The sequence below is a fragment of the Ambystoma mexicanum genome, chromosome 12 (assembly GCF_040938575.1).
Source record: "Ambystoma mexicanum isolate Mex_15411 chromosome 12, UKY_AmexF1_1, whole genome shotgun sequence".
Classification (NCBI taxonomy): Eukaryota; Metazoa; Chordata; class Amphibia; order Caudata; family Ambystomatidae; genus Ambystoma; species Ambystoma mexicanum.
In genome coordinates, this window is record NC_090936.1 from 890,200,431 (window position 1) to 890,223,152 (window position 22,722).

At 50.6% G+C, this 22,722-nt stretch overlaps 1 protein-coding gene across 3 annotated transcripts in view; it reads right to left on the minus strand.

The window, feature by feature from the left end:
• The window catches only part of OSBPL8 (oxysterol binding protein like 8), a 2,810,514-nt gene that overhangs the window by 2,174,938 nt on the left and 612,854 nt on the right, over positions 1-22,722 (minus strand). For 2 of the 3 annotated variants that reach the window (XM_069629377.1, XM_069629378.1), the window contains exon 4: positions 15,512-15,548. The exons of the other annotated variant lie outside the window; for it this stretch is intronic. In XM_069629377.1, coding sequence (XP_069485478.1) covers positions 15,512-15,548 — 37 coding nt within the window. The remainder of the gene's footprint in view (positions 1-15,511; positions 15,549-22,722) is intronic. 3 annotated transcript variants of the gene reach the window in all.

The following is a 22,722-nucleotide window of genomic DNA, read 5'->3' on the forward strand; positions in this document are numbered from 1 at the left end:
AATGCGTAGAACAGACTAGTGGGTAGAACGGACATGGAGCAGACGCGTGCGTAAGAGCGAATGAGTGCGTAACAGCGGAAGGGTGCGTAAGAGCGGAGCAGGGCGCAAAAGCAGATGAGTGCATAGAGCGGATGAGTGCGTAGAGTGGGTGAGTGCGTAGAGCGGTTGGAATGGGCGAAGTATGTGAATAAAACAGGTGACGTATGTGCATGGAACGTTTGAAAGAGCATGTAAACTCATATCGCATCACTATGCTTACTCTCTTCTTTACACCACCACTCAACTAGAACACAGAGATACTATGACACCATTTGGTATAGCTGTTCTCATACCAACATCTGCCGCATACTCCACATCACTCCAACTAAACACTGCTGGTTACACACCCCCCAGCCAGGTGTTCTCCTCAGGCCTAAAGCAGCCACAATCGGTCTGGATAAATACTGCCAGAAAGAACACATACTCGTGATCTCTCAACCACCACACCAACCGCTAAGAAGCAGCTATTACACGAATGCCACACCAGCTGCACACATATCCAGTGCTCACATGCACCTTTGACTTCCTCTACTGACTTGAACTTCGGTTCCCAAGGGCGTTCAACCTACCAGCGCCTTCTGACCATACCATTGGTATATAAGGCGCTATATAAATGCAAAATAACATAACATAACATAGAAGGATGCGTTCTTCCTTCGTGGTTGATTTTTGATGCAGGGGGTGGTTTGAGGGTCGCAGAAGTAACTCCATGCAATAACCGCCCGCTACGGTAGACAGCAACCACTTGTCCGAGGCGATTCCCTCCCATGCGTGGGTTAAACCTTTTATACGGCCACCTACTGGAAAGGCATGGGAGGGGACCTGAAGCGGGTGGTCATTGTTTAGGAGGCGTTGCTCCATCTCTGGAAGTGGAGTACCTCCCCCGGCCACGTGATCTACGCTGGCCTTTCTGGAAACCTTGCAAGGCTTGTCCCGGATTGTTTCCCCAGAGGATCCTTGATTTTGGCCATAACCAGAACCCCTTTGAGAATTTTGTCCGCGAAAATGACGAAAATTGCTTCCGCTTCTTTGGCCTGGTGGCTTATTAGTTAGCTGGCCCAAGTATTTTAGAGTGTCATACTCTTCTTTGGCCGATTTTAATGCATCCTCAATGGCTTTCCCGAACAGAACATTGGGTTCTATGGCATGTTGAGGAGTGTTGCCTGCAACTCGAGTTTAAAACCAGATTGGCAAAGCCATGCATGGCGTTTAATGATTGTCCCTTCTGCAATTATCCTGCCTGCGTTGTCTGTAGCATCTAAGTTGTTTTTTAAGATGCAGCTGGACACTGCCTTGCCCTCAGCTACCGCGAGGTACAGCTGCGATTTCAGGGCTTCTGGAGCTGGAGCCATTAAGGATGCAATTTCGTCCCACTTGTGGCAGTTGTAGCTTGCAAATAAGGTGGTATTGTTTGCAATCCTTGTCTGAAAGGCCGCTGGGGTAGCCACTTTCCTCCCTAGAGTGTAAAGCTGTTTGCTTTCCTTATCTGGGGGTGTTTAGGATGACGCTAGCAGTGTTACTGCCCTCTTTCGTGTAGTGGTCACTAAAGAGTCTGGTTTAAGATGACCACTTTTGTAAAGTGGATCTCTTGGGGCGGGACATCACATCTTTTCAATACGTGGGTTCACAGCCTGCGTTTGGCTAGGCGTTTCTAGTGATGGCATTATTCTTCTTTGTATAGTTTGGAGGACGGGTATAAACTGGGTAACAGCTTTTTTTATCCCCGGATATGTCCTCCACAAAATCCTCATCTAATTGCGTCTCCTGGGTCTGGATTTGGAAATGCTCTGCTGCCTTTATTATATTAACATATCATTAAACTGGGGTTGATTGTCCACAGGTGCATCAAGATGATCTCAAAAGGCTATTACGTAAACGTCCTCATTGTAATAGTGATCACCGCCCCCCCATTGGGTACCCTGCTGTTCAGTGTCTGAATTGGGATCATAAAGATCATATTGTACTGGGTCTAGCTGGGGACTGATTAAGAGGGTGTCTGGGCGTTGCCTTTTTGCTGGTGGTTGAGAAGTGGATGTGGCATTAGTGGCTGGCGTATTCTGCAGGCTGTGCATTGCCTGTTAATTATTTTTAAAGAAATCTACCATGAAAGTCATTCTGCGCCTTACCCTATCAATGTCTTCACATGACCATTGGGAGGAGCTAGGAATAGAGGTGGGAGTCTGTGGTATTTCTTGAGTAGGTTGCTTGTGTCTCATAGCACCTGCAAAGGTACCCTCCCCTTGGGAATCAGCACCCTTTTCCTTGTGAGGTGTACTACCCATCTCCTTGTGGGAATGGTGGGTCTTAGAGGATTGATGGTTCTTAGGAGTGTTTTTTGACATTCTCCCTTTGAGGGGCATCTCTGGGACATGTTTTTGGACAAGTTGAGCTATTTTCGACGAACTGGTGCTCTGACGATTTCGACGTTGGTGTATGATGTCGAATCTCGGCGGAAGTACGGTCTGAAGCTGCGTCCTCCAACGTTCAGCTTTCGGCCGTGATATTAGGCACGGCATCCCTGTTGCGTTTTTCGAGCGCCTTTGCGGGCCTGTCATGTGACGATGGAGATCTCGAGTGCCCAAGAGAGCAGGGAGCTTGTGGACTTAGCCTGTGATGCCGCGTCTGGCCGCGTGGACATAGGTGTCGTCGACCTTCGGCCATGGGGTATTTGTTTGGTTTGAGTTGCACTATGTGTGCTACTGCCGCCGGGTGTTGTCCTCGTAACAGCGCCGCCGGCCTGTCTATTGGGGTCAGGGGCTAGCACGTGGTAATCGATAGATTCCCCCATCACCTTTATCGTCCAAAAAAGACGGCGATGATGCCATCGCTGGATGCACCCTCCACGTCCACGGCCTGCATGGCGTGGTGGGCCCAATGCTTGGTCTTTCGGTCCTTGAGTGTTTTCGGCTTGAAGAGCTTACAAGCTTGAAAATGGCCCTCGTGGTCCTGTGATAAACAAAGGTTGCACATCCGGTGATTGTCTACCAAGGGTAACTTTTTATTGCAACTAGGGTAGAATTTAAAAGGAGTGTTTTCCATAATTGGATGGAATGGCAACAAGGCGAAAGAAAGTGTAAAGGGGAATGTGCATTCTCTTAGAGCCCTAGAATATGTCCTCCTCCCACAAGGCTCCCTACTGTGTGGGCTGAGGCCTTCTGCGGCCTTCCAAGGACGAAAGGGTGCATCGAATCAAGGTCTCTGTCCGACGTTCGTCCTTTCCACTGCCGTCAAAGATGTTGTCGAAAGTCAGCGATTAAAGGATAGAAAGAGGGGGATTCCAAGATGGCGACCGTCGGGGAATAGACGTGCCGGTCGTGTGCTCCAGATCCCGCTAACGAAAATAAGTGGTCCACCACCCCGCTGTCAACTGGCATTCCCCCGCAGAGGTGTCGGCAAGCCCCCGAGTCAGATTGGGGGGGGCACAGAAACAGAAAGAAGGAGCGGATCGCCTCCCTGCCGAGTGATTGCTGTGGGCCGGCCAAGCTGGAGGAAGAGGCGGGAGGCCCGCCCCTGGAAGTGCGCGGCCTTGGAGGTGAAGGAGGCACCCGTCGGGCTTTTGTTGGCAGGCGGCTGTTGGCGGGTGGCTGCCGGCGGGGGCCAAGACCCGGCGGCCGCGTTAAAGCGGATTGCGGCAGCCCGCGAGCGCCGGGTTGGGGTTGCTGGATCTTGGCGGCCCTAGGTGGGCTCCCGCACCCGCGGAATGAGGCGAGTGGACGAGAGGAGCGGAGAGGCCCGGCGGGGGAGGGGGCCGCCTGCAACTTGCCAACCGAGGAGCGGAGTGGCCGTGCGGCTCTCCGGTGGGCTGTGTTGTGGAGGTGAGGGTGGATCCCCCGACCGCCGGAGGGGTGGCCGAGCAGGCGCGGCCCCAGCTGTGCCCGCGAGCGCGGGGCCTAGGGCCCCTGGCGGCCAGGGTCCACATCCCACATTGTACAGAGGCTGGACTGGTGCCAACGAGGGTCTCAGTAGTGAAAAGCTGGAACCTTCTATATTGCCTGCCCTCCTGCTATGTATGATCTCCTACACAATGTTCATCTACAACTGACTTGCTGGTTGGGGCGCCCACATTGAGTACAGGGCTGAATCTCTGGGGGGGTGACACCTGGAGCCTGCGTATTTGGACTGGCATTTGGCTACCCCTTCGGTAATCGGCCCTTCCTCTCCGTTTGTGGCTCTTCGGGGGCCCTACAGTGGTGTGGCCTTGTGGGGGGCGCTTCTCGGGCACGGCTGCCCCAAAGATCAAACTAAGTGGCCCTTGAGGTGGCAGGAAGAGCTGGGAGTCTGTTAGTTTGCTGGAGACATCGCACGTGTGGTTTGCCCCTGTGGAGACAACCGGTGGGGGCGGATCCCGGTGAGCCAGGGGGGGGTCGGGGGACCTTGGGGAAGGAGGAGTCGGCCGGTAACCCGCTCTGCACGTAAGAGGCTGTTCGGATGGCCGCACGGAACAGAGGGCAAAGTGTAAAATCAGCGCAGCACCCACAGGACTCTCAAAATACCCTCCGCTCTCTGTGGTCAGCTCAGGACATGGGGGAGGGATCGGAGGGAAGCAAGGAGGGCTCGGAGGGGAGAGGAGCGGCGGAGGTGCTGCGGGAACTGACCCCAGTCAATAGACAGGACTTCCTGGGCGAGATCCAGGCACTTCAAACCAATTTGACGAAGACATTTCAGGAACAGTTTCAGCTCATGCGGGCGGACCTGAATGAAGCTCGGAGAGATCAAGCAGGATCTAAGGCAATTAGGTGAAAGGACCGACCTTTTGGGAAGGGGCCTCCAGGAAATGCAACATGAAGCTACCGCTAACAGTGAGGCTATAGAACGCCTCGATGTGGCGACTCAAAATTTGGAGACCCAAATGGAGGACATTGAGAACAGGTCTCGAAGAGTCAATATAAGGGTGAAACTTTTACCAGAATCACTTTCAGATAAGGAGCTTAAACAGGAAGTACAGGGCGTGTTTGCTGAGCTTCTGGGGGAGGCTGCCCCGGACACTATTAAGTTGGTAGACTGTCCAAGGGGCCCACCCCGAGACTGAGTTGTGCAGGACGGGGGGCTGAGGGGGTCTCACCCTAGGTTGGGGAGGCAGGGTGAGCAAGGGTGGGGAGGGGGGGACGAGGGAGGATGTCGTAGCTCACTGGGGGGCAAAACCAGCTCTACAGAATAAGGGAAAGGAGAAAGGCAAGGGAAGGGGTGTGGGGGTTCAACGGATCACTGGGAGGGCGAGGGTGGAAGGTAGGGCAGACCCGGTAAGGAGAGCAGAGAAACCTGGGGGAGAGCACGGTACACTGGTTTAGGTTTTAAGTGGTTGACACACAATGTCAGGGGGCTGAACTCCCCTCTTAAACGTACGAAATTGGAGCAATTTGTCAGGAACCACAAACCAGATGTGTTGGCATTTCAGGAGACCCACTTATTGCGGAAAGATCAGCATCGCCTCAGGTTGAAGGGATTCCTGCTAATACTATTCGCATCAGGCCCCACAAAGAAGGGGGGAGTTGCCTTGGCGTTTGGGAGGGGGATGGGTTTCCGAGTGTCCAGTACCCTCGGGGATAAGAGTGGGAGGTACATTATGGTAAGGGGAGAGTACATGGGCACCCCCTACACCATTGCCTCGGTGTATGGTCCGAATGCGGGCCAAGATCAGTTTTTGCGGGAGACTCTCGGCACCTTGCAGGACTTTACGAGGGGACAGGTGATCCTGATGGGGGACCTCAACCTGGCATGGAATCGGAAGGAAGATAGCACGCAGCATGAAAGCGGTAGTGGGGGTGCGGTGGCTTCAGCTCAACTGAAGGAACGGTGGGAGGAAGCTGGTTTGCGGGATGTGTGGAGGGCGCTGAGGGGAGGGGAGGAGGGGTTTACGTTTCTCTCAGATGTTCACAGAACCCAGTCAAGAATTGACTATATTTGGGCCTCAGCAAGCTTGATCGGGGGGGGGGGGGGTGGTGTGGGGGGACGGTGGACTCCGTTGAGTTGAGGTAGGTCCTATGGGGATTGGGGACCACAAGGTTGTCCAGATGAAGCTTTGACTGGGGAGGTGCAGGGCGGGGGTGTGGAGCTGGAAACTTCCGGAGGTGCTTCTGAGGGATCGGGTGATGCGGGAGGAAATTGAGAGTACGATTCGGGACTACTTTCAGCAGAAACCCAGCATAGACACAAGCCTCGACATTAGATGGGACGCCTTTAAAGCTACCTTGAGAGGGGAATTAATCGCTCTACAGGCTGAGAGAAATAGATTGCTGAGGAGGCTAGAGGCTCAATTGGAAAGTGAGGTGGAGGCCACCAGGGTGCGGGTGGGGGAGAATCCCTCTAGGAAGGTGTACAGGGAATATAGGCTCGCGGAGGGTCAGTTGAGAATCCTAAGGAACAAGAGGGCGGAGGAGGCTATGCTCGGTGTTAGACAAAGATTTTATGCGAAGGCCAACAAGGCGGACTCGCTGTTAGCCCGTTTATGGAGGGGAAATAGGGAGCGTAACGTCATTGTTGCTATGAGAGACAAGGTGGGTAGGAGAGTTACTCGGACAGGAGGAAATAAAAGGGAGACTGGCAGAGTTTTATGAAGATCTCTATTCTTCCGAGAATCCTCTGCCTGGGCCGCAGAGGGAATTCCTGGAGGCCCTTCCCCGCCCACAGTTGTCGGAGGAAGAGGGAAGGGAACTAGGCCGAGCCATCACAGAAGACTAGGTAAGAGCAACCATAATGGCTCTCCCTCGCGGTAAGGCCCCAGGCCCAGATGGCTATCCAGCGTCCTTTTATAAAACATACTCCCACCTATTGGTCCCACATTTGATCCAACTATTCAACTCATTTAGGTCCAGAGGCAGTATCGCGCCCTCAATAGAGAAGGTGAAAATAAAACTTATACAGAAGGCAGGTAAGGATCCGGAAGAGTGCACATCGTATCGGCCCATTGCTCTCATAAACACGGAGGCAAAAATCTACACTAACATTTTGGCAAAGCGTCTAGAGAAGTACATACCCTCGTTGCTCCACCAGGACCAGATGGGGTTTGTTGTAGGGAGACAAACGGCAGATAATATTAGACGCGTGGCCCACATGGTTGAGAAAACACGGAAGCCGACCACTCCTGCGATTCTTCTAGCGCTAGATGCTGAAAAAGCCTTCGATGGGGTGGAGTGGTCGTTTCTTTTTCAAGTCATGGAAAGGATGGGTCTAGGGTCTGAGTTCATCAACATGATCGCGGCAAATTATAAGGACCCCAAGTCGTGTATTCTGGTGAACGGAGAAACATCTCACCTCATTAGGCCCCTTGTCCCCCCTGCTTTACGCCATATATTTGAAACCCCTTTTACTAGCAATTAGGGAGACAGATAAGATTCAGGGTATACCGTTCGGAGGGTACCAGCACAAAGTGGCTGCTTTCGCAGATGACATTCTGCTTACACTAACACAACCGCGGGAGTCCATCAGGGCGAGCATAGAAGTGTTGACCAAATTTGGGAAGGTATCGGGTCTATGGGTCAATTGGCAGAAGTCCGAACTGATGAACTTATCTTTAAAGGAGGAGGAGGAGGCGAGGGAGTTAAGAGCATTTTCCCCGTTTAAATGGAGTCCGGGAGGGAGATATGGTATTTGGGGATTAAGATAACCCCTTTATCTTAGGGGCAATCTACTCCCCCCATGCTAATAGCAATTAAGAAGGATCTGAAGAGGTGGAGAGCGCTTAGGATCTCTTGGTTATGGAGCGGGGCAGTCCTTAAAATGGTGATTTTACCCCGCATACTTTATTTGTTTCAGGCTATCCCGTTGGCCATCCCGGCGAGCTTCTTTACGGAATTGGACAGAATGGTAAAAGACTATCTGGGCAGGCAGGAAGCCGCGTATATCTTGGCGCCTTCTTAATGCATCTAAAGGGCAGGGAGGATTGGCTTTGCCGGACTTTAGGCGCTACCATGAGACTGCAATCCTCCGGGTGATAAGGGAGTGGTTTGCGGAGAGGTATGAGAAGCATTGGGTAAAAATGGATAGAGCGGTAGCTCGACATCACTTGGTAGAGGTATTATGGCTTCCGAAGAGGTTTGATTGAGACCGCCGCATATCTACTTGAGCGATATAACAAAGGGATTGGTGGCCGCCTGGGACAGGGCAGTGGAGAAAAGAGGGATATCGTCCTTCCCGTCCCCATTTACGCCAATTTTCAACAACGGGGATTTCACGCCGGGGCTAGAGAGGAGAGCTTTTCGGGGGTGGGAAGTGGGGGGGCTGTAGGGCGCTGAGAGATATGTTCCATAGCCAGAAAGTGAAAACATTTGAGGAATGCAAGCGTGACCAAGTTGGCTAAAGCGGCCAAATTACAGGAAGCATGGTACAAGCTTCTCTATGGCTGGCATTACACACCAACCAGATTGCATGTGGAGGGGCTGTGGGGAAGAGGGGACGTCTGCTCATATATGGTGGGACTGGCCACGTATTCTGGCGTGCGATTGCGGATGCCCAGTCTCTGGGGTCGAGAGGCAATCAGGACCCCAGGGAGATCATTCTGGGGAAGAGGGAGCGGGGGGTAGGGGAGGAAGAAGAGGAAGTGCTAAGGTGAAAGTGGTCTTCACCCTAGCAGCAATAGGATTAATAGCACACAAATGGAAGAGCTCATTGATCCCTATGGATCAGGAGTGGCTAAGGAAAATGTGGGACATAGTCTCCTTTGAATGGGCCACGTACGCGGCGGATGGGCAATTGGGGAGCTTTGCAGCTGACTGGGGCGAAGTGCTGGACTACTTTAAAGGGGAGTTTAGGGAGCAACGGTGCCCCCAAAGATTGAAACTGTTGGACATTCATGGCTGAGGGTTGGGTTGGGCCTTAATGGGTATGGAGGGTTGATTGGAGCTACGACCGGAGTTGGAGGGGGAGGGGGGATGTTGGGGCTGATGTTTCTTCTTGTTGATTTGTATCTCATGCTGAAATTAATGATATGGATTTTAACATGTTCTTTTGCAAAGGTTCTACTCGAATTTATTCCTGTAAATGAACTAAATGCAAATAAATAAAAAAAAAAAAAGAAAAGAAGTTTAAAAAAAAAAAAAGGATAGAAAGAGTAACTAATTATTTTTCAATCAAACAGTGTTAGCCGAATAAGAACTCTGAGATTTAGCGTCCGCCGATGATGGCGGAAAAAAGCAATCCGAGGGACCTCGACGCGTGAAGGTCCATGGGTACACAGTGGACGTCAATCACACTATGGATAGTATTACTGGCACGCCCTGTCGACGTCCCTTTTCCGAGTTTCGAAAACAACAACTTCAATTCTCTGCAGCTTCCACTAGATGTTGGCCTATGCATAGCATGTAATCTAAGCAGATTCCACAAGACTCAGAAAAATTATATTATATAGTGACTGACATACTCTTAGTCCTTTGTCCCCGTTCCTCCATACTGCATGGGCGTCACCAGAAAAAACCTTCTTCCCCTTTAAATTCAGAGGCACACGGGGGTGCGGCCGTGGGAGCATGTGCTGCCCCGACTCCACCACGGGTGCCACACATCAGTCCCAATAGACGCGTCGACAATAGCTAATATTGGCTACTGACACAAGTTTTATTAGGGAGGGGAGAATGGTGGGACATATGGAGGAAAGGGGACTAAGGACTAAGAGTACGTTAGTCACTACGGTGAGAAATGTATAATTAATCTTACGTCCTGTCCCCTTTCCTCTATACTGCATGGGCAATTACAACTGAATGTAGCCCCAGGGTGGAGAGGAGCCCCTCCTTAAGCAAACAGGTTCCTGAGAATCGCCTGTCTGAAAGTCGCATTAGATCCTGTGCCGGCATCCAAATAGTAATGCTTGCAGAAAGCAGAGGGAGTGGCCCAGGTGGCCGCCCTGCTTAAGACCTGCCAAGGGACATGGCGTTGGAATGCGAAAGCCGTTGCCTTGGCTCTGACTGCGTGGGCGTGCATGTTGGCCGGAAGTGGCTTGTGCTGGCCCTCGCACACTTCCTTGATGGGCGAGACCATCCAGCAGAATATGGAGGCCTTGGAGGCCTGATAGCCTGGTCTTGCGCCTCCAAAAGTGACAAACAGGGTGTCCGATTTGCAGAAGTCCTTGGTTCTGTCCAGGTAGAACTTCAGGGCACGCCCGACATCCAGGCAGTGCAGCACTCTGTGCTTCGTCCTTAGGATCGTCAAAGAACATAGGAAGGACTATTTCCTTGTTCAAGTAGAAAGCAGACGGCACCTTGGGCAGAAATGCTGGGTGTGTCCGCAGGACTAGTTTGTGCCTGTGAATGCTAGTATATGGTTCTGAAACGATCAGCGCCTGGATTTCGCTGACTCTGCGAGCTGAGGTGAGGCCGACTAGTAAGGCCGTCTTGATAGTGACCAGCCTGATGTCCGGATGCCACTGGCTCAAACGGTTTGCCCGCCAGGGCGCCCAAGACTATGTTCAGGTCCCACATGGGGTGCAGCCACCTGATGGGCGGGTAGCGCCTTGCGAGCCCTGTCAAATGTCTCTTGACGATAGAATTAGAGGAGGAGAAGATCCCCACCTCCGAGTTCCTGTAGGCACTGATGGATGCGAGGTTAGTGCGGCAGGTGTCCACCTGCACGCCAGAGTGGGCGAGGTGCGCCGAGAAGGAGAGCACATCGTCCAACGTACATGTCAGGGGGTCGATTTCCTTGGAGTTTGCCCAGTGGCAGAACCTGGTCCACTTACTTTTACACTGGGCCCTGGTAGCTTTGCTGCTTGTGCCTTGTATGATTTCCATATTATATTTTTCGTACTATACATGTACCCACCTGGGTAAATCTCCGAGAGACTGAGCCACTCCGGGAATCATGGCCTGGCCGGCCACCAGGGAGCTATTAGAATGATGTTGAGCTGGCAGGACTCCTTGATCTTGCAAATCTCTCGGAGAATCAGCGGAGTGGGCGGGAAGGCATACGCTGTCATGCCGTTCCACTGAATTCGAAATGCGTCTCCCAGGGAGCTGGGACCCTGGCTCTGCCATGAGGTCGAACTGAGGGCACTTCTTGTTGTGCCAGGTGGCAAAAAGATCCACCTGGGAGGTGACCCCCACCTCCGCCTCCTGAATTAAGAGGTTGTTTAGCTGCCACTCGCAATTGTCCACTCCCAACCTACTGAGCCTGTCCGCCTCCAGGTTGGATTCCCCCAGGAAATGAACTGCCGTGAGGTAGATGTCATTTTCCAGGGCACATTCCCACATGCTGATCGCCAGCCTGGACAGAGGAGGGGATCTGGTGCCTCCCTGCTTGTTGACGTAGTACATGCTTGTCAAGTTGTCTGTCTGGATTAGGACACACTTTTCCCTTGAGAAGTGGTAGGAATGCTCTAAGCGCTAGCCAGATGGCGTTCAGCTCCAACCAATTGATGTGGTATTCCTGCTCTTGTCTAGTCCAGGTGCCGTGGACCGAAAGCTCGTCCAGGGTGGCTCCCCAGCTCTAGAGCGAGGAGTCTCTGGTGATGGTTACCTGTGGGGTGGGAGGCCAGGAGGACTTGCCCGTCTGTAGGCTGCAGTCCCTGGACCACCGTGTTAGGTCTGGGTGTAGAGATGGAGGAACGTTGATCATCTCGGATCGAGAGCACCACTCCCGATTCCATGAGGCCGCGAAGTGCAGCTGAATCCTCCTCATCTTCAGTCTTGAGTGCGGGCTGGCCAATAGGACCGCCGCCAAGAGACCCAGGAGATGCTGGTACCACCATGTCAAAGTCCCTTCTCTGCTGAGGAAGTGGGTGGTAGCCCTCTTGATAGCCAAGATTTTGTCCTCCGACGGAAATACCTTCTCGGAGCATGTGTCCCAGATGAGGCCCAAGAATGGCAGAGTCTGCGTGGGCTTCAGCTGCAACTTGAGGTTGAGCGAAAAGCCCAGATCGTGCAGTGTGTTCATAAGGGCATAGGAAGAGTGGTGAACCGCTTCCGGAGATTTTAGCCCTGAAGAGCCAGTCGTCGAGGTATGGGTAGAGGTGGAGGCCCTGCGCTCTGAGGTGGGCAGCCACAGTATTCATGAATTGAGGCCACAAGGAAAGACATTTTATTGAAATGGTAGCCCATGATCCTGAACCATAGGAAAGAACGATGGGGCTGCCAAATCGGGACATGTAGGTACGCGTCCTTCAGATCCAGGGAGCACACCCAGTCTCCCTTGCACAATGTCTCTGCTATAAAAGCTGGCGTAACCATCTTGAATTTTTGTAGAGGTAAGGAGAGGTTGAGAGTGGAAAGGTCCAGCACAACTCTCGGGCCCGCCTGGTTCTTTTTCTGAATGGTGAAAATCCTGGAGTAAAAGCCCAAGCCTCGCTGGGAGGCTGGGACTTCCTCCACTGCCTGGCTCTCTACGAGCGACCGATCTCCACCAGAACAGTTGCTATCCCAACTTGAGGGAGGGAGGAGGGAGGAGAGGCTGCGATGGGTAGGCGTTACCCCGTGGATACTACTGAGAGGATCCAGGGGTCCGCGAAATTCTGGCACCAGAAATGTGCATGGAGAGCAAGCCTGCCCCCCACTGGAGACATGCGGACCCGGAGGGGTGTGTCATGCCTGCTTTCCCTCGGAGGCTACCGCAGAGGGGGACTGGAAAAAACCCTTAATCCCCCCCCCTCTTCTTGTTGCTTGCGCCGATTTGGAATCAGCAAGCGTTCAGGCTGCCTGGATATCCGTTCCTGGAATCTGCGGAACCCTCCGTACGTACGCTTCTTGTCGGAGCGCTACTGTGACTGGGTGTACGATTTGGGCGTGGTCTTTGTCAAGATGGATAAAGACTTGGCCGTTTGTGAGCGGTTTTTCTTTTTGTCCAGCTCTTCGTTCGTGGTAGAGTGGAAGAGGATGTCCCCCTCCCCCGCCCCCACCGAACGATAGGTCTAATATGCGTTCCAGAACTTCTGGGTTGAATTTTGTTGCCCAGAGCCAGGCCATCCTCATGTCTGTGGCGATACAGATGGCACGGCCAGAGGTGTCAATATGGGCCACAGTGGATTCCATGAGGTCCTGCGCCATCAGCTTGGCCTCCGCCAGTCCCGTCTTGAAACGTGATTGGCTCTGCATAGGGAGTTCCGGGAGGAAGTCTGCAATTTCCCGCCAAAACCTTTGGTTAGCGGCAGCCAGCATGGCATCGGTGTTGGCCTGACGAACATGCAAGGACGCGCTGGAATACAGCTTCTTCCCGTACGCCTCCAAGATCTTCTCTTCCTTGCCTAGCAGCGCCACCGAGGAGGCGGCTGAGAACGACTGAGGCTTGGAGTCTAGTCCTGCCGCAGCGATCACAGAGGAGTGTGGGTGAGGATGGACCGATAGCAAGAGTGTATCCCCCCCCCCTCCATCTGCCAGTATGTGGCGCCCAGGTGTCGATTGACAAGCTGGACCGAGTGGGGCTTGAGCCAATCCTTCTTGGCCAGGGAGACATCGGTCTGCAGTGGAATTCCTGTTTTGGCTGAGGGGCATTGCGTGAGGACTTCAGCAAGCACCCCCTCTGCCGGTTGCTCGACCTCGGGTTGAGGCAGGCCCAGATACTACCCCAGCCCCGTCAGACTTTCATGGAAGGCCCTGGCTGAGGATGGCATGTCAGGATCCTCCTCCTCATCCGTATCCTGTGGGTCAGGAGGATCCTGCGTAGGTGGAGGAGTAGCGGGAGCCTGAGGTTGGGGTACGTGGATCGAGCCGGAGGCTGGTACAGAACCGCCTGAGGAATCGGCTGGGGAGCCGGAGGCAGAGGCAGAGGTTGCGCCGGGGGCACCAGCGGAGGAGCCTGTAGTGCCGGTAGCATCGGAGGGAGCACGCCCCTGATGGCATCCCTGAGGGTAACCCCCCCATCCGAGGGGACTTCATGAGCCCGAGGAACATCTCAAAGAACCGGTCTTCACAGGCCGGAGGAGTGGTAGGTGATACAGACGGGGTAGCGGGAGGCTGATGGAGCCGCTGCATACCCTGCCTGTATGGATGCAGTGGGAACTTGCCCTGCGCAAATGAAGGATAGGCTGTAGGCCACGTACCTGGTTGCGGCCAGTCCCACCTTGACACTCGTTCTTCGCCGAACACCTGGAATGGCGTCGGACGGGTGTCGATGTCTGGCACGGCAGCCATTTTTGTCAAGCTGCCTGCCACTTGCCTGCGTCGCGTTGCTCGGCTCGCTGGGTACAGCCTCTTCCAAGACGCTGAGTGTGGATCGCGAGGCCTACCCTGCTCCTCGGGCCTAGACTCAGTAAGTGTGCCACCCTCGGCCTGTGGGCCGGTAGAGCTGCGTTTAGGTGCCCCCCCTCAGCCGTATTGCTGGTAATGGGGTGTGGCCCCTCGGACATAATGCCGGCAAAAGGGTGGAGCCCCTCGGGTGGAGACCCGGTCAAAGAACCTTCCGGTCTCTTAACACCGTCACCGGGAGGATCCAAGGATCCCTCGGCCAGCAGGCCGGTAGCTGGTGCAGCCTCGGTGCACGTGCTGGTACAAGGACCTGAGCAGTCCCTCCCGCGTGGGCGAATCCTTGGGAAGTTGTCTGCCTTGAGGGGTGCTATGGAAAATAGAGGCCCTACCTTGGGCCTGGCTCGATTTTCACAAAGTTCTTGAGATCCTCTGGAGGTGACTTCTGGAAGAGCTCCCTCCACCTGGCTAGTCTGTTCTTCAGCGACCTCGATGACAGGGCGCCACACGCTGTACAAGCTTGCCAACCGTGGTCTGGGCCAAGGCAACGTAGGCAGAGGGTGTGGGCGTCTGAAGTTGGGAAGAGCCTGTCGCAGGATGGACACCTGCTGAACTCAGTAGAAGTCGACATGCCCTGGGGAGGAGCGTGACGCCTGAGGACCGAGTGCCTGAATGATAAAAAAGACAAAAAGGACAAATAAGTATCCGTGCATGGAATTACATGGCCGAAGCCAAACCCCAGAGCGCTGGTGAATTCGGCCCGTTCCCATCAATACGGAAAAGGGGACTGAGGTGTGGCGCCGGGGGATGGAGTCAGGGTAGCGCATGCTCCCAGGGCTGCACCCCTGTGCGCCTCTAAATTTAATGGGGAAGAAGGTTTTTTTCAGGGGAAAAAGGTTCTGTCTCCCGTCTCTTGGAAGGGACGCCATGCAGTATGGAGGAAAGGGGATGGGACGTAAGAGTAACATACACACACACACACACACACTTATTAGTTCAAGTTAATTCGGAGAAAAATTCTATCACTGTCAAAATTAACCTTTTAACAATATGAGAAATATTTGCAACAAGTAAATAAATGGTTTAACATCTATACTGTAATAATCTACCTTTACAAACTAGGACGCAAATGAATGAACACTGATAGAAAGAAAAAAAACAACACTATAGAAGAACACAACTGGACCACAAAATGACACCTTTCAATAAACCTCTTTGAATAGTGCATTTTCTCAAAAAGCTTCACGAAAAAATGTGTTTCCTGCATAAACTACTATGAAAATGAATATTCATCTTAACTGAAAACATGATGGGTGTGAATTTAATCAATTTACTTTAAAAACTTCAAAACATGACAGTAAAAGTCAACTACTTACGGGCTAGGGCATGAGAATCTTTGATCTCACCATGATGCTGTTTTTTCAGTGCAATTGAAGGTTAAAAGGCCAGGAGAAATGTCCACGTCAGGCAGGAGGGCAGGCAGGAGGATAGTAAGGCAGACGCAACATCAACAGCAGCAAACAGATATAGGAAAGAAAAACACAGTATGTTAGTAGGTGTGACGAAATGACTACTGATCTGCAGGCGTACAAGTATGAGTAGTGGCTAAACAGCCAACTCAGCCATGTCACTACTACAAATCAACAGAGATCCCACATCTTGCTTTTGAGCTAATTTTCATACCCACAATGCCTTGCTGTTGTGGCTCTGAACTGGAGGTGTACTTCCGGTGATGGCTACTAGGTGGCGTTGTGGAGTGTGTGAGTTGGCTCAAATGGAATATTACACTTTAGCATTAGAGGTGGAAGGGCTTTTTTCAATCCTTTTTAAACCCACCATAATTTCGTTGGTGTTTGTAAAACAGATCCCAAATCAAAGACACACAGGCACAGTCGAGAGATCTACCTCCCTTGCCTTTTGCGGTAATAGGGGCCAAGAGCAGGCTATATATATTTTTTTTTACTATGATTTTTACATTTTTTGGCGTCAAACACAGTTAGGTACATCAAATATTTCATAGCACATGTTGGCACATATCCCGTTATAGCACGACAAGAGTGAATAAGGATACATCGTATAGCGTTAGACACCCTACATTACTGTATGACCATTGCATTATCGCACTTCGAAACACTTGTGTATAGGCGCGTTATAAATGCCATATCATGTATGTTCTTACAAATATCTCAAGTGGGTCTTACACATCACCTATGAAATTCCACCCAAATGTCACTGGGCCTGGATGTCAATGGATGTTGTCACAAATAGTTCCTCCCAATCATTGGCCCAAGTGAGCTCTCTCAACCAGTCGCTCCACGGCACCATGTGATCCTTCCATTTCCGTAAAATACACAGTTTACCAAATATGCACCTCATATCAAGAAAGCGCCTTTGACTCAGGAATGTTACCACAAATCCCAAAGAACTTACAAGCGATAGCTCCAGCGGCCTCTCTATAACCTCGGCCAGTGTCATAAATCTGGCTCCAGAATTCAAAGTGTCTAGGGCAGTTCCACAGCATATGCAGATAGTCCGCATTTTCCCCACCACAACGAGGGCATAGGCCGTCATTATCCAGATGCATTTACTTGAGGTTACTGGGCGTGTAATGCAGCCTATTCAAAATCTTAAATTGGATCAAACAAACCTAGTGTTCATTGAAATTATTCTAGTGAATGAGCACATTTTCCACAGGTATTGTCAGTGGGGTCCATTTCTAACTCACCTGCCCATTGTTCTCTAGCCTTGACCGCTGTTATCGATCTCTTGTCCAACATCATCATATATAGAGAGAGGCTAAGATTCTACAACAGCCATACGAGTTCAATATTAGGGCCACAACATTTTTGGCTGATTCGATTGGGGATCCCTCCCACCATTTTGTAATAGCTGCTGTCAGTCTATAAAACTGTAATATCTCTACAATAGTACCCCTATGGCCCTCTTTTCAAGTTTGCATCATCAACAATTGGCCTCCCTGGAACATATCTCCAAACGTACGGTATCCCAAACACTCCTGCACTTCCGGAGTGTGTTCTCCCGGTTGGGTGGCAGGTTGGGGGGAACTACCACAGTGGCAACCATTTATAATAAGGGCAGACCGTATCAGTCTTCAAAAATAAGTTCTGCCACGCTAGTAGTGTGGTTTGCAATGGGTCATATGCACAGTCATCCTTATAAACAGTGTTCCGAGGACTGCTGTGCCCACTGCTAGTTGTTGAAGTTTAACATGTGGAGGAGTGTTATTTTGCCCGTACCAGTACGAAGCGTACTGCGTCTGGGCAGCTATCCAATATAACTCAAAGTGAGGGCCCGCAAATCCTCTTCAATGGTATGGCTGTGCCAGGTCTTCCCACTTTTTCAAGACATCTTTGGCGTGCCATAAACATTGAGATATAATGCCATGTATGGTTGCAAAGGATGTCTTCCCCAGCCATATAGGCACATTGGGAAAGGTATAAAGCAGATGTGTTAACATCCTGATCAGCGCCAGTCTACCAGCAGGAGAGAGTGGAAAGTGCATCCATTTCTAAACTTGGTGTTCAAGTATTCTGATTAAGAAATGTTGGTGAATACTATTCAATGTGCCCTCTGTTGAGTGATCTTTACATTACTAAATTGGTATGATTTTGGCTTGTGACTTGGATGCTGCACAGACCCAACATAGCTTACTATTCACATCGAATATGCAATAGTAAGGTCACGTTGCGCTAAGTCTTATATTGATTTTTCAATAACACAAAGGATAAATGGCATTATTTAATTGTACATTATTTACATCCGCGGGTCATCGTTCATATGCCTGTTCATATGCCAACATTAACCAAATGGGGCACGCGCAAATGTTTTGCCCACCTAGGGATATGTCAAGGCACAAAACAAGCCTTATCCTTCCACAATTTCTTCAAATTGCAATCCAATTTAAATTTCAATCGAAATGCACAGTCATTCCTAATCATTCATGTAAATTGCTTAAAATACGATTGCTTTTTAAAATTGTCATTAGAACCAGCAAATTAGACACTACTTAGGATTTAATTCCCCAGCAAATTCCTAATAACTTAAGTTATAAGCATTTTATCATTTTTTTATATATTCTGTTCTCTGAACTATTTTCCAGTTTTTTTGCATAAACAAGTGCAATTTTAGGATTCATTCAGTTCTGTATAATCATGCAAGATACTTTTCCTGGTAATTATTATTAACTATTGCATATTAGTTTCAAGTACTCTACGTGTGTATGATAGCTGTTAGCAAGCAGTGCATCTTTTCCCCTGGATATGCTGACCCCTATGTATTTTAACTTGTCCAGCATCCATTTTAGGGGGAATGCATCCTGGGTCTACAGGTGGTGTTGGTCAGTGGAAAGATTTCCGATTTTGAGTAGTTTACAGTAAACCCTGAGAATTCCCCAACGTGCGCGATGTCCTCCATGATGGGATTTAGATTCCTCTGTGGATCGCTGACAAATCGTCTGTGTAAAGGTAAATAATCTCCCAGGGAACCAGTCAGTCGTATTCTGTAGTGTCTATGGCATTCTCTAATTAGGTCTGCCATTGGCTCTTTCACCAATGCGAATGAGCAACATCCATGCCGTGTTCCCCTTTCCAGTTCAGATGTTTCAGACAGCGTGGCACTGACCAGAACCCTGGCTGATGGGCGCGTGTATAGTAGCCTAATGTATTTAACCATCTGGTCGCCTAGTCCGCATTTAGTCAGTGAAGCAGAGAGGTAGTCCCACCAAGATGATATCAAAGGCCTTCCGTACATCTAATGTCACAACAGCAACAGAGGCCTTTGGTGATATGCAGGCCCACACATTGAAGACTGTTCAGGGCCATGGATCTGCCCGGTATGATGCCTGCTTGGTCTTTATGGATTACGTGAGACATTAGGGGTAGTAGACTATTTGCTATAATTTGAGCGTTTATTTTGGCATCTGTATTCATGAGCGACAGCTGTCTTTAGGACCCGCAATTGTCTCCAGGTTTACACGGTTTGAGAATAGTTATCATGGCTTTGCATATGGTCTCTGCCAGCGAAGAGGACGAAAGGGCCTCTTCTCAGACTCACAGCAGGTATGGAGCCAATACTGCCCCGAACTCCATGTAAAATTCTACAGATAAAACACCAGGGAAGGGGCTTTGTTTCTAGGAAGATAAATTATAGCTTGCAGAATTTCTATGCTATTAAACAGGGTATTAATCTGGTCTCTTGCACCAGCAGAGAGCCTGGATATGGGAATATCATCTAGTAGGGAGCGGTGTGAAAGAATCTGAGGGCGTTCTCACATATAACCTGCGTAAGACCCCCCTCATGTAACAAAGAGAAGGGCAAGACTGCCAGATTCTGACCCGGCAATAAGTCTGCACCCCTAGAATGGAGACACGATATCTCCCTTTTTCTAACAGTACCCTATCAAAACCCTCCTCAGCCTACAGAGGATATATTGAGGCACGCAATTTTCCTTCCCCCGAACATCGCTTAAGTACTGTGACAAAGACGAGGGATTCAAGAGGAGTACAGACTTCCTATAAGAAACACCATTATAGTACTGAGAAAAAGAAGATGCAGATCACGGCACATAACTTCATTTTCTATGTCCCCACTAACCAGGGCAGGCAATCAACATTAAACATGCACACCTGCAGACTGTCAAGATACTCAGGACAGTAGAAAAAGCACCCAAGCACTCAGTGGGTTGAACGAGTTGGGAGGAGAGTTGTGAAGCCTTGGCTGCCCAGGACCAGCTGGGGAAATCCAGGACGCTGAGGGCTTGCACGAAGGAGTGTCCTATAACTGCGTGGCGAGGTGACTGCCACTCCAGTTGCGAGAAAAGGTCTGGAAAAGGGAGCCGGGAGGCGTGGCACTACTTTGTTAAATGAATGCCAAGTGCTTGTTCCCTGGGCCGAGTCGGAGACCCAGGAGTGTCTGAGGGGCAAGTGGGAAGACCCTGACCTCAGACTACAAAGACGCTGTCAGTAAAAGGAAGGAAACCCAATCGGAGAGTCAAGCGATGTAAAAGCCTGGTATGTTTGAGCAAGATACAATCTTCTCGCTCAACTGCGTATAGTGAAAGACCTACACAGGTAAATCTTCATGTTGATCACCTTACTCACAAAGGATTGTGACAGCCAAAACCGGTCAGTTCTCAATACCATAGTGTGAATGGTAGAATAGTATGCGACAAAGCTCAAGCCTATCCATTATGCACATAATGCTGCATACCGCAAGTGATAGTGGCCTGGTCCTGTTCTGTCTAAACGTACATCAAGGATATCGTTCATATCCCCTTCCCTATATGATCGGGATTAGTATACCTTCACATGGAAATCCGGGTAATCGCGGTTTGGGCCATATTTATTTACCAATAGCAGTCCTGCTTCCATCAGTTTGCAGTGCTTGATCACGTATCCATCACCTTGATCTACATGAGTGCCCAAAAAACTCGCTTTATTGATTTTCATGAATAAAGGAACAAGACGCAAACCCCCCCCCACCCAACCTCCCTCAATCTTACAAATCGTTACCAGTTCCCTCCACCCCCCTCCCCCCACAGGCAAGGACAGTCATGCAACCTGGAAGAAAAGTAGGAGAAGCACAACAAACGGCTTAACATAAGACTAGCAGTTTCAGACGCTGAGGGCTCTTAAATCTTCCTTGAGGAGGCAAGGATTTGTCTCCAGTCTGTAGCGAAACGTGCTACGTTATTGTTCATCGCATACGTTTCCCACTCAAGTGCCACAACCGCCCAGATTTTCTATAGCCAGTCTTGCAGTGTGGGGATATCTTTCCCCTTCCAATGGTGCACTATAAGGAGCATTGCTGCCAATGTGAGCACTGTTCTGGCCTTCCCCCGACTCCTGGTTTCTTCCCCCTGTATCTCACTGTCCACCCCTAGCATCACTTCCCCCGGGGGCGCCCTCGCAGCCTCTCTGAAGATTACCATCTGAGCCTCCCGCACTTCTCACCAAAATGGTTAAATTTGAGGGCATCTCCACCATATAAGAGACCAGGAGCCACCCCCCCCGAACTCCCTCCAATACGCTTTCGATGACTCAGGGTATATGCTGTGGAGACAGACCAGTGTGTAGCGCCAACTGAAGATCAGTTTGTACCAACACTCCTGTAGTTGCGAAACCTTAACCACCTTGGCACCAATGGCCATAGCCTTTCCCAATCGCTCCTATCCTGCTCCCTCCTCAACGTCCTCTCCCAATGCCCCATATATAGCCATGCTGCACGGGTATAGCCGCAACCAAGACTGTTTAAAGACCCGCTATTAGGCCCCTTTCGCCATGATGTGTTGCAAGGTATTTTTCAAACAGAGTAAAAGGGTGTGTTGCTGCCTTCTTGATAACGGGGTCTAGCAGCCAATGCCTCATCTGGAAATAATGCAGCCTTTAATTTTACCACACCCCAAAATATTGGTTACACTCATGGAAGGGTCTTACAATGAGGCTCTGAAACATATCCCGGATTATGTGGCAGCCCCCTTTTTGCCATTGTGCGAGAGCCCCCGCTTCCATTTCCTGTGAGAAGTCTGGATTATTATACAGCGGAGTAAACAGGGATGGAAAAGTTGTGATCTCATACTTATTGGCTAAATTGTCCAATGCATCTGCCACAAACTTTGTTATAGAGCTTAGATACAGGTGCCGAGGCCTATCCTGGCGCAGGAGCTTAATCTCTGTCAGGCCCCTTCCCGCCACTGACTGGTCCATTGCTACCCATAGTTTCCCCCTGCTTCCCGAGTCACACCCTTATGATGCGGATATGGGATGACTCATAGTATTGCTGAAAATTAGGAAGCGCCAGTCCTACCTCCAGCCCAGGCATCATCAGAAGGCCCCGGTTGATCCGTGGACCCGTTACTTCACAGATGAACTAACCAGTAATTTTCCCCAGGTCCCAAATAAAGCTGTTGGGCACCGCCAGATGCAGAGCCTGAAAGAGATAAAGCAGTCAAGGGAGCGTGACCAACTTGACTGCAGCAATTCTCCCTAACCAAGAGATTCTTAAATGTTTCCATTTACTAGGGTCCACTTTAATGGAGGTCAGCATGGACGGGTAGTAGGCCAGGTTCCACCCCGGGAGTGGAAAGGTTATATTAATCCCCAAGTATGGGATCCCCACTGGGCTCCAAATGAATGGCGAGGAAGATTTCAATTCCTCCACCTCTCTCCCCTTCACTGTGAGGATGAGCAATTCGGACTTAGACATGTTGATCCTCAGGCCCGAGACCACCCCGGACTCCGATAGCGCTCTCATACAGACCCGTACCGACCCCCCAGGCTTTGTGAGTGTGAGTAATATGTTGTTGGCAAAGGCTGCAGCTTTATGTTGGGGCTCCTCCAAAAGGTATACCATTTTAGATTCCTGCAGAAACTGCAGCAAGGGCTCTAGATATATAGCTTAGAGCAGGGGCGATAGGGGGCAGCCCTGCTTGGTCCCTCTGCTTAGACTTGAACACTTGGATAATGATCCACTAAGAGAAAGCTGGTCCAGTCCCTCCTTTTCATCACTTTAAACATAAATGACCATTTCACAAGGACGTAATCCTTCTCTGCGTCGAGGGAAAGTAGGA